Source organism: Perca flavescens, chromosome 6 (genome assembly GCF_004354835.1).
Source record: "Perca flavescens isolate YP-PL-M2 chromosome 6, PFLA_1.0, whole genome shotgun sequence".
Lineage (NCBI taxonomy): Eukaryota > Metazoa > Chordata > Actinopteri > Perciformes > Percidae > Perca > Perca flavescens.
In genome coordinates, this window is record NC_041336.1 from 30,148,089 (window position 1) to 30,160,450 (window position 12,362).

Below are 12,362 nucleotides of genomic sequence, written 5' to 3' on the forward strand. Positions count from 1 at the left end.
GAATCCACTTCAGTGCAGTTCCTCTCCGTAAGCCTTTAGGTTTAATCCCTCAGTCTGGAGCAGTGATAGTCTGGCCCAGGGGATGACATCTGTGAATCGTTCATTAACTTGTAACCAGCAGCAGATGTCTTCAAAAACAACTCACAGCATCTACGTCTCATTCCTTTTCCCTGCAACAGTCATTTTCGCTATGCTTCATTCATGGTGTGCCCAACTGGCTACACGGAGCCACTTATTGAGCTAATATTTTAAAGGAATATGCAATTTTATGACAATGAAGACTCATGCGACGTTAAGGATTTAGCCTATTTGAAAAGAATATGCACTTTTAGGACAACGATGGTGCGCGATACGGAGCCCTGAATGACAAAATGTGATAAAAAGTTAGCAGACATAAAGTATTTTTATTCCTTATGCACCAATCAGTTGTCTTAATGAAATAAAACATAAATAACTTGATTTTTTATTAGCTCATTGTATTTCTTTAACTCCCTTTTACCCAAATCCACCGGAGTTTAGAAATACAACACAAAGAAGGCGGAAGGTAACGGACATCCGACCAAAAAGAGTGACATACTGTGGGAATAATTATAGTTATTATAAGTTATTAGTTGATACGTGTAAATGTATCGAACCTTTAGAATTTTGGCACTTTTTACAAAATATGGCGTCAGTTTCTCTGTGACACGGTCATCCTTGACATTTTGTAGATGAAGTGTGAGATTTAATGCCTTCTGTCTCTTTAATATCATAATGTCTTGTTGGCTAAAATGCTTTAGCTACTGTTTATAAGTTTATAAATTGATGAGTCTGAGTTTATAAATTGATGCGACAGGCCGAACACAGCATGCAGGAAGTAGGTGATTAACATGCACTGGCTGGACGAAAGTTAGCTTTAGCTATGTCGCTTATTATTCTTTGTATAGGATGTAATCCATTATATTTTTGCCTTTAACCTTTTACTACATTTTGTTAGTTTTCGGGGCTCCATAGCGCAAATGTTGGAAGTGTTAAGCTATGAAAATGAATAGCCTCCTGTGTAAAATGTGCCGTGCCACTTTGAACACCTGTGAAAGATGTTTAGGCGAATAAAACTGCTCAGCATTAGGCCTTGAGATGGGCATGGAGCATATGAAGAGTTGGGTATTTCAACGCTGGCAGCCTCTCTATGGAAATATCATGTGTGACTTCAGGCGGGTTAACCAGAGCAGGAAGAATGTGGTCTGTGTCTCCCAGAATGATATATATGTGACACAGTCTGATGCATCTGCTACTGTGCATCCATAAGATGTCTGACAGATTTAGCTTCTTTTTTTTTTTTTTTTACTTTTGGGACAATGATTACATAGAGTGGATCTCAAGCTAAATCAGCCATGACTTGCATTTTGATGTTTATAAAAAATTTTCTTTGCCCATGTACCAGTCAGATTTAGCCTAGACAGGACTTTTTGTATGTGTTTAGTGTTTTGTGGACCACAAAAGTGAATAAGTGCGACATGCATCACATAAAGAGGTGATCGAAACTGTGTGTGTGTGTCTGTGTGTGTGCGCGGGCGTTACGGTACGGTACGATGTTGGAAATGAATGAGCCACCAACGACATGCACTGGTTTTGTACCATTCCTGAGGATACGTCATCGTGAATTACAAGCCCCTTAACGGTGCCGTCATGCTGTTTAGGCCCAATCGACCATATCCAATCCTTTGGCTGGAGGTAGCACTTGTGTCATGCAGCACAATGTGATGGATTTCACAAATGTTTTTTTTTTTAAGTCACATAAGTGCACACTGAAGTGAGACAAGGAAACAGCAGTTTCGGAGTTCAGCCACATATATTATAGCCATAGACAATAATGAAAGGCTTCATCGTACAGTCACATGAAATGTATTTTAATAAAACACAATGTACACATATGCAGTCCTATGACCATACATTTGCTGGATCCTAATCATTAAACCTAGAATATGTCAAAGCATAGTTTTGTCTTTTTTGCTTCTTCTTGAAAACATTGAAATCAGTAGATGAGGTCAAATGAATGTAATACAAGACTTTGCATGACATCAGAACAAAAACCTTTTCCACGTGTTAGAGATATGCACTGTTATAAGGACCTCAAAGAATATTTCAGCATATAAGAGTTAACAGTATGAGGCAAACGTTCTCACTGAACAAAAAAAGTACAAAATAGAATTAATAAATAAATCAAATATATACCATATAAATGAAACAGCTATGTGGCGGCTATGTTTATTATTTGTTTTTAATCATTTTAATCTGTAGCTTGGTATTACAACCGTTTAATCTCTAAAACATTTAGAATGGTGAACAAGTCAATACTGAAAATACAGTAATAAGCTTTCATAATTAGATAAACTATGTACACATGAGTCTGTTGCCATGCTTGTCAAACAACTAAATTTCTTCTTTTTTTTATATCCACACTATACAGTTAGAGCATAAAAGCGGTTTGAACGTAAACAGTTTGTGCTGAGAATAAAATACTTTGCAACTACGCATGGTAATTTCTTTAATATTACTCTCAAAAATGTACATAACATAAAGGCCACACATGGGAACGCTCCGTCTCCATTTAGAGGGGGAAGGTGAGGGTAGTTTTAACATAAATATAGGAACAAAAAAACAACTGTCTCTTTCAGTTCCAGATGCCCTTTTCTTGTCCACCAGCATCATTCGCTTCAGTCGAATCTCTATTGTCTCTTCATCTGCTCTCTTTTTTTACATCCTCCCTGGTCATATTTCCCCCACCCCACCACCCCACCCCACCCCACCCCACCCCACCCCCACCCACGAGCAGTTTAGCTTGCCAACTCCCTCGCTACCTCTCCTATCCGCCTCTCCCGCCTCCACAGTCTCTGGTTGCCCCTGCGTCTTCCATCACTCTGCACGGTTAATGGCATTGTTAATGACAGGAAATGAGTTTGGTAATGTCAACTGTAAAGGTCCACAAGGCAAGGCAAGGCAAGGGGTGGGGCTGAGAGTCACCTGGCTTGTTACTGCAGCCGGGTGGGGTGGGGGGGTGGGGGGGGGGGAGCAGCGGGAGGCATGAAGCATGTGTTTAGTGTGTTGATACTGATATTGTACGTTAGACATATAGATATATTTGTAGTGACGGACTTGTGAGTTATGGTTGTGTATCCTGGTGCGCGCACGGGGGTGGCGGGGGGGGGGGGGGTCAGAATATGTGTGCAGCAGCGGCTAGCAGCGTTGCGTTGGTTTCTTTGTTCAATGGGAAGTCTAGTTTCGGGTTTTTAAGTCCTCATTGGCTGGAGCGTGCGGAGGCCAAGTGGTCGCTGTGCTGGTTCTGGGCCCGAAACCGCAGCCTCTGCTTGTTCTTCTTCTTTGGTTCTTTGGGTCGCTGCTTCCCTGAGCCATCTGTGGAGGGGGGGGGAAACAGAGAAGTGGTTATCCCTTTGATTAGTGCTACCCGCACTTTGATTCTCCAGGTAACGGCTTTCCTGTGTTTCAGACAACCTCATGTCAAAGTCCTTCTACTCAATGCAATGTGATCGGATTCTATAGCAAATGTGACACGACTACCAAGGCTGGATTACCAGCAGGGCAAAGCGGCCCCAGACACTTGGGGGCCCTGAAGGCCAAAGGCTTTCAGTGTGGCAATTACTTTGTGGTAACTTGATTGATTGCAAATCAGTTTGTAAATCCGTCAATAGGTGCCCACATCTTGTTTTTTCCCCATGGCCCCGTGTTAGCTTAATCCAGCCCTGCATGTAACCCCCCCCTAAACTAGTATTTCTTAATAAATTCTCAGCTTTTTCGACACAAATATGCACTTCTGTTAGACAGACGAGAAACTCTGACGCATCCATACGAAAAAAGAATCTCAAACGTCAGCACGTATCAGGTATTTTGTTTGTGAAAAGATCCATGCAGTCCCACACAGAAAAACAGATCCATCACATAACCTCATTGACCTGGCCTCGCTTTAAAGAGATTGTTGGCAGCAGCGTGGTGCTGCACTAAGCATATTTGCTTTTAGTGCGCCAGGGACAGGGCTGTAGTATTGGTGACTGCACTCACACTAGAATACTTGAACACAGTCAGACTGAATGTTGTGTTGAATTTGTACCTGTACGTAACAACCAGTGATTGGATGACGTATAACATTTTGATGGGTGCAAAGTATTGCTTTTCAAGCAACAGATTGATGACCAGTGAGCTTCATTTCTATTGACGTTACTGTAACACGGAGCTATGTAAAAGCACAGTCATGAAACAGACTGCTGTGGAATAGATTACATGAACTCAATCTGCTTATTTTGGGCTGGAGCACTCAGGATTTGGGCCTTGGATTTGATTCCACCATTCAAGAGTTGGGAAAATGTAAAACGATAAAGGTGATGGAATAGGAAGATAAGCACTTGAAATCTGTTTCGATTTGCACTACAAGCAACTACAAAAGAATCAAAGTGTGCTTTGGGTATAAAGATTTCGTAAAAGCCCTAACAGTGATGTCTTACAAGTTCTCCTACTTTTGCCAATTTAAAAGGCTGTGTTACATAAAGAAGTGAACCTTCTATGAGGGAACATCACATATCAGGTCTATGGTTTGCTCCACCACTCGGGACTGAACCATCAGTTTTCACTGCCACTGCAATAGAGAGGGGAGATAAGTATGGGAAGTTGCATAACTCTCTATCCAAGTTGGAAAGGTCCCCCAGCCCAAGGTTAATCCATCCCAGGTTTCACTGGGACGGGCAAAGCATGCTGGGAACTGACTTCCTGCTCTCATGGAAGCTTATGTGGTGGAGGTTCTGCACCCACGGCTCTCGGTGACAGAGAAAACTCCGGCTACCGAACCGCAAGGCAACAATCTGGCTGCCAAGGCCACAAATAAGATAACGAGGTGTGTGTGCGAGATGTATGTGTGGGAGGGAGGGGGGTGGGGAGTGAGTGTGAGGGAATTTAAGGGGGGAAAAGTGGAGTAAGGCTTGGATGATGAGACGCTATCTGAATCCTGATCTAGAACACAAAGAAACAAGCCACGCCATGGTTCGCAGAGGGGGGAAGCACAGGAAAGCCGCTACAGAAAAACAAGTCTCGCCGTTTCCTTGCCTGATTCTTATGGTGGTCTTATTACTGCACTTGTTGGAGATTTTTCTCTCACGAAAAACAGGTAACGGTGTGTAACATGTGGCATTATCTCTAATTGCCTTCTCATATGTGCTGGCATCACGGTGGCCTTTTAAGATACCCCTACAAAAGACCTATTTCACATTCTCAGGGCTACACTGTGAGGTCGATTTGAAAATATTCACTCGTTTAAGCCGACACGCATGAGAAAGCAAGATATTGCTCTGCTAACAGGGTCTCCCGATGAATAATACAGATGCATGCAAACATCAAACCATCTCAGAGCTATTTCCTGCAATTAATCTAATCTTGTTATTTTGAGTCACATAGCCAATCTGAGCCGTGGCAATAAAGTTTCTCGCACACAGCTCCTATTTAAAATCACCCTTTGAAAACAACTTTCACATCTCTTCCATCAACATCTCATGGCCTTCAATTGAAAAATATGACTTTGGGGGACATTGTACACTTGCTTAGCTGATGCCACTTTTGATTTTTTTTTTTTCTTGATTTACGCTACGTCAAAGTAAATCTGGAGCTGAAAGGCATTTGGCCTACAGGTTTGTTTTCCTAATTGCTCTTTAAAGAGGTAATTTTCATTCAAAACAGTGTTGCTAGGTGCCTGATAAACACAGCTTACAGTGCAATCAACTCAAGACGAATTACATTTGACGGCAGTAAAGTACATGATGCAGCATTAAACTCCCTCTGTAACGGGCAAAGCCTTCGTGGGCCATTCCTGGGACGCAGGGCTGCATTTAAACTGAAAAAGCCTGCATTTACAGCAACTGCTTGAAAAACAAAGACATATGTGGGTGTTAGGTTAAAACATACTTTTTCCTGGCTAGTTCAGGACTGGGCAGGAGATGTGTAATCCAAAGAGTTTTAACGCTCTCTGTAGCAGCGCTTACAACACACGCACGCACGCACGCACACACACACAAAACTGCAGGAAAGAAACAAATTCAGCAACTGCACATGCAGAGTTCATGCCAAGCAGATAGATTGCATATATATCCTAATTAGTCAACTTACATTGATAAGACATATTTTGAAAGCTTTGTGATCAAACTAACTCGTATTATTTCACCCCTTACGTCCTTCTTTCCTTCCTTTTTTTGTTGTTGTTGCAGTAATTGCAAAACTGAGCCAAAGAAACTAGCCACAGCTAGCCTTAGCTAACTCTAAACGCACCCGGCTGTTATTGCAAATGATAAAAATCCATTTTGATGAAGTGATATCTTGCTTTTCTACATATCTAAATAAGGTAGCTAAATCTTGCCAGCTGTCAAGACAGCGTACAAGTCAAAAGATCATGCTGCACATGGGATTTACAAAACACTCCAAACCAAATCCACTCAGTTGATGCCAGATGCCTGACACTGAAGCTTTCCAATTGTACCGTTATAAATCACCAGATTCTGGATATTGTATCTCATGTGGATATGGTATTCTTACAAAATCCAGTGTACTGATAAGATCCACTCCATGTTATTTTTTATTTTGCTTTATTATACACAGAAGTGCTAACTTGTTTCAAGCTTCAGCTGAAACTCCCCCAAACTAACTGATGAGACGCCATGAACTCACCTACGCAACAATCTCAGACCACATTTTATAACCCAATCTCAACGCTGACAGCTAGAGGGCAACCAATCCCCACATAAGCCCCTCTCCCCCCATGCATCTGATACTAGAGAGATGCTCTATCATATCTAACCAAGAACTCCCGTTTAGCCTTTCCTCAGGGCACTGCGCACTCACTGAACAACTGGAGCTTTCATCATCTCATATTTACGGCCGATGTAATCACTTAAGCGGATTACCGGGGTTCACAGAGGAAACAGTTTAATTTGCCTGGAAAAGAAATGATTAACTCATCTCAATTGCTTTCAAAACCAACAACAAATTCTTAAATCTTAGGGCATGTAAAGATAATTTTGTCTTGGAAGGCACGGTAGGTTTCAAATCATCTACTGTCTTTGTGTTGCGTCGTAACTGTAACAGGAAGGATCCAATCAAAGGAGTATGGCTTTTATCAATCCTCTTTTTTTTATACTTTTCTTTCCGTTCTGGCTGCATTTTCTATCACTACTGCAAACCATAATTTCACCAATGTTTAGTTTTGCTTCATAGATACCATCTTCCTCTGCCAGCTTGACATTTGGGTTTGAGTATGAAAATGAAAATTCAATCAAACAAACAAACACAAATCTCAAGAGCAAATCAAAATGTTTTGTATTTCTGAATCAGAAACAGAGCCTGTGGTAGGACGGTTGTTTATTGCTGTCAAAAATGACCTCTATGGAAGTCTTTTATGTGTCTGCGAGTGTGTGTGTGTGTGCGCGCGCGTGTGTGAGTGATTGAGTGAATGATATACAGTACATCCCCTTTATGTCTGTGCATAAGTGATTGTAAGATTCTATATCACCTACGTGAGCTTGAGAAATACTTAGTGTCATTTTCAATCGTTTCAGTTGCCAAACCAGTGCGAAAAAGAAATATTAAACTCCTGTTGCACGCTGTGGTGGACGTTCCTCCATAACCTCTCAAAGCCAGGCGGAATCCACCGCCTTTTTCTTTTTCTTCCCCGCCATTCTACTTCTCCCTTCTCTCTTTTCCCCTCTCCGTGTCCCTGCCGTTGCTATTTGAGGCTCTCAGCAATAGTCGAGACGACGGCATGGGGAAGGTCCAAGTAAGAGTTAAGCGCTATTAGACGTATCATATTATTAGGCTCACGCTCCAGAATAATATCTCCTTGCGGAACGGCAATATGACTACTCGTCCAACTGATGCTCTGAAAGATAATCAGTCAAATCCATATCCAGGGGGAAGGAAGCCAAAGCCAATGCTCCCTTCATCAGTGTCAAAGCTAATATCTTTATTTTGGAAAAGGGGACCGAAGTCAAGAATATGCATACGTTTACACGAGAGTCGGTGTCATATTCTCTGAAATAAAGGCTTTTATTCACCATTTCGTCACTCAGCATAGAGTAGAAGATTTCTCCGCAAAAGAAAAAAACTTTGTCGAATGTATGTGTATGTATGTGTATGTGGTCCTACAGTACAATCCCAGAGGCCATGACCTGCTAAAAAAGAGCAATGCACCGACTGTCGGCACAGGCCATGTGATTTCATCCACTAACGGCTCCGGTGGCAGTGCAGGAATCGAAGGCCTAATCTTATCTCCTTTTGCTCGCGGTTTTAGAAAAGAATCAATGGCTGACCTCGAGAAGGCATTAAGACATACGGTAAATGGGATCCTATGCTGCTGAAAACTCTCCCCTGCTCTCCTGTTACCTCATCCCTCCACTCGACGCAGACGGTCAATTAATAACTTTCGTAGGACAAAGAGAGGGCGGGCGAGGGGTGTTGTTGGGCAGAGAAAAAAAAAATCCAACATTTTTTGGTGAAGATTCAGGTGGATTTAAGGAAGGCAAAAAAAAAAAAGAGCGGCCCGTCTTTTTTCACAAACAGGCCAAAGCAGAGGCCATTATTTGTGAGGGAAGGAGAGAACTACTGGCGCCAGTGAGATTTGATTTCAGTGGCAGAAATTGGATTAGCAGCCATTAAGGGCCTCCTCACACATACATTTATAACGCTGTGAAGGGGAAAGGATCTGTAGCCAGCCAGCGCTCTCTTTACTCACACACCGACAACTCCTCTGTCTGGGAAAAGGTTACGCACCCTGACGCTGCCCTATTCTGCTGCCGAACCTTGTTTGCAGTTGATTTATAGGTGGGACACAGTGTATGACCTCAGGTGACCAATAGTTCATTAAGGCGTAGGCCAAAACTTTTATCGCCGCTTTGTACTGTTGTCTGCCTGCAGGGACCTGCTCTAGAAGGGTCATTTGACATTTGACAGATGAAAATAATGTGTAAAAAGGTGAGACTTTGTAACAAATACAGGCAAAGTGAAAAAGCTACAATATTTGGGAGGAAAACTACCGGGGAAATACTGCGGCAGAGACCCAGACGTCAGATGTAGGAAAAAAGAAATCAGCCTTTTGACAGAGAGGACAATCATTTACAAGAAGCTCATCTTGCCAACCAACTGACAAGAGGCTCTCTGCACAGCGTCACTTAGCCCTAACAAGGTTACTCTGGATCACACTCTTTCATTCACTTTTTCATTCTTTCGTTCCCTTTTCCCCCCAGTGCTCTGCTTACTATCACCGCGCTGCGAGGCGAGAATGATGTAAAACATATGCATTCCGATTTTAAAAGCTAATGTTGGGATTAGGTCGGTCATTATTTTCTCATCTATGACCCAACGGAGGATCTGCGCGGAGATTAAAAAAGCAGGTTAGCTCACCGCTCGGGCTCTTTGATGCTTCGTTTCACTGACAATAAGTTAAACCCGGCTCGGAGATTAACGTCTCTAAGCGGAGAAGTCCCGGCAACACATGCATGACTGAGACGGTGATTAATACGCCTGATGGTCAGTGCAGACAGCGTGTTCTTTCCCCCTCTGGAGAAGGTCGATCACACCGGCGAGAAGCAGCCACAGCCTGCCCAGTAAGGGTACAGAACAGATGATGTTACATGTGACATTAACATTCTTCTCCATCGGTCTACTCAGAGTTTAAAGTCACGCTCTGCTGCGTTTCACAATACGGGGACTGTTTCCATTTGCGCTGTTTGGGTTACCACCTCTGGCTCGAGCGCTCAAAGGTACGTTATCGAGTAGAAACCTTCGATGACAGATGTTAAATTAGGCCAACTTCCAAAAAAGTTCTAACGGTCGGAATTGGCTTTCCAGAGCTGTTTCCTCTAGTACAAACTTCCCTTAAACACTTGTGCTGTGTTTCAGAAATGTTGGAAAGTTGGGAATTACTTCTTCCTACTGTACTAGGAAAAATTAAATGGCATAATCCCTTAGGTCAGATTTCCAAGCTGGAAACTTGGGGCATGATTTCTCAGGTTTCTGAGATGCACTTTGATGCCGACATGTCAACATGGCACTTGTAATCCTTAAAATACTCCTAAAGTCAATACAGCGTGGTACTCTACAAATGCATTAAAACATCTGTGTGGCAAACTTAGTTAATTGAAGTTAATTGAAACATGTAAGCAGTTTCTTGTTACTCATTGAAAAATGTCATTATTTTTACATTCATCAGCCCAGCTCAGTGCCTTTAAACAACTCGGAAGCCTTCATGCGTCACATCTTCTGAGGTATAACTAGCTTAGCAACTGTGACTGCACGTAGCGCTCCAGAGGTCCCCGTCCACACAGTGAAGCTGCGGGGCTAACACCCTGAAACTCTAAATGCAAAAAATGCAGGCTAAACCAATGTGGGCAAATGCTGCGTTCACGCAACTTCGGCAGAATAGGAATTTGGAAGTGTTCATGCATTATTCCAAGAGTGTCAGCCCACTTTAAAAACTTGTTGTAGGCTACTCCTTGCCTACAGTTAGCAATTTATCTAACATTGCACAACAAAATTGGACTCCGTGGTGAATAAGGTAGGCATATTTTCATAATTCAGATATAATTGCCATCATTGTGATCAGGGAATCACAGATTGGTTCCACAAATACTACACCTGTAGCCTACTTAACGTGTTCATTCGATTAGATTTAATTTTCACTCCATTAGCCGTACCTTTTCAGTGGTTGAAAGTAGCCATACTATGACGACCTAATTCCCCAAAGCTTCTGTGCGGACTGAAGAGTGGGCTGAGGCGCCCTCGTTCAGGTAATCGCAGATAGGCTGTTGACTTTAGGCTACAACTGAGCTGAGCCTGTCGTCATTTATCCTATTCCATCGCTAAAATCAGGTTTGCAGAAGTAATAACATTTGAACACTAAACGATTTCACAAAATCACAATGATAAGGACTTTATTTTATACTGAGATGATTTTAAAAAAATATTAAAATAGCCTATAAGTGTTAACTAGCTCTAGTGTTAACCTTGTAGTCAAGCCAGATAAATAGCCTAAAGTAGCATATTTTGTTGCGTTACATTTGTAGCAGTTTGTTACCAAGTCAAACCAGATTCAAACAAACGGTGTGTAGCTAATTAAATAAATTAGCTGCACATGGTTGTATTAGTGTTAATATTGGATTTGATCGTGATGTAACGGTCAGCATTGTTGCATTTGCAAACCTTATGCGAACAGCTTCTTGACATTTCATCGGTGACAGAAATTCCAGATATCTCAGACTTAGCATTTCAAGTTCGGAGGCTGACATGAAGGTTTTTTTCCCCCACTAGGCCACTCGTAATTACAGTTTAAACGATATAACGTGAAAGCGGCAAAATCTACCGATGCATACCTTAGCAGCTAGGAAAACACAACACATAAATAAGACAACTTTGGAATTACCTGGAGGTGAGTTACTCTTTCGGGTATTATTTGGTAACGGGCAGTGTTTGGAATAACTTTAAAAGAACGGCGTTATTTTTTCAGTAACGGGGTAATCTAACTAATTACTTTTCCCGTCGTTACGCCGTTAACGTTACTGGACGTTAAATGTGGTGAGTTACTATGCATTGATTGAATAAACTGTGTAATCCGAACACATCCCTTGCTAACAGCTACCTTATATATATATATCTATATATATATATATCTATATATATATATATATATATATATATATATATATATATATATAGATATATCTATATATATATATCAATGACAGCTACTGAGGTGGGTTAATAACGAGGTAAGCGTTTATGATTGGCTAAGGCAGAGTCGTGTTTCATGGTAGCCAATCAGAGCCAGTGTTTTTACACACATGCCAGCACACGCGCCACACACACAACAGCTAAACAGATTAGGCAGAGATGGCGAGTCAGGAGCAATCCGATGAAAAGTTGGCATTTTCAAGGTGGAGATATGCACTACTTGAAAAGGAGCGAAGACTTTGTCGACATCTGTTATAAGCAACTCTAATTTAATGAAGCATCTCACAACGACACACGCATCTACAAAGCTAGTGGCCGAAACCAGCGATACCTCCACCACAGATGATAGCTCGCCATCTGCTAGCAAAGAAGGACTCGGAGCAAAGTCCTCCAAGCAGCAAAAGCTAGATCTTTCTGCCTCACAACAAAAACCTATGACACAGGCTGAAGTCAACCGTATGACAGGCAGGTGTTAAAAGTCTATGTGTCATATAAGTTTATATGGTGTAACTGTTTACAGTGCAGGATAAATCTCTTGCGGTCTGTTGACGTGCAATAAATATCAAAAGTTATGTACGTTAAACACCTGTCTGTTCTACTCATTTCAACTG

At 41.9% G+C, this 12,362-nt stretch overlaps 1 protein-coding gene across 3 annotated transcripts in view; it reads right to left on the bottom strand.

The window, feature by feature from the left end:
- Positions 1 to 3,238: 3,238 nt before the first annotated feature.
- Positions 3,239 to 12,362, bottom strand: part of rspo2 (R-spondin 2) — a 68,930-nt gene continuing 59,806 nt past the window's right edge. For all 3 annotated transcript variants that reach the window (XM_028581353.1, XM_028581351.1, XM_028581354.1), the window contains one exon: positions 3,239 to 3,393. In XM_028581353.1, coding sequence (XP_028437154.1) covers positions 3,278 to 3,393 — 116 coding nt within the window. In that variant the 3' untranslated portion in view covers positions 3,239 to 3,277. The remainder of the gene's footprint in view (positions 3,394 to 12,362) is intronic.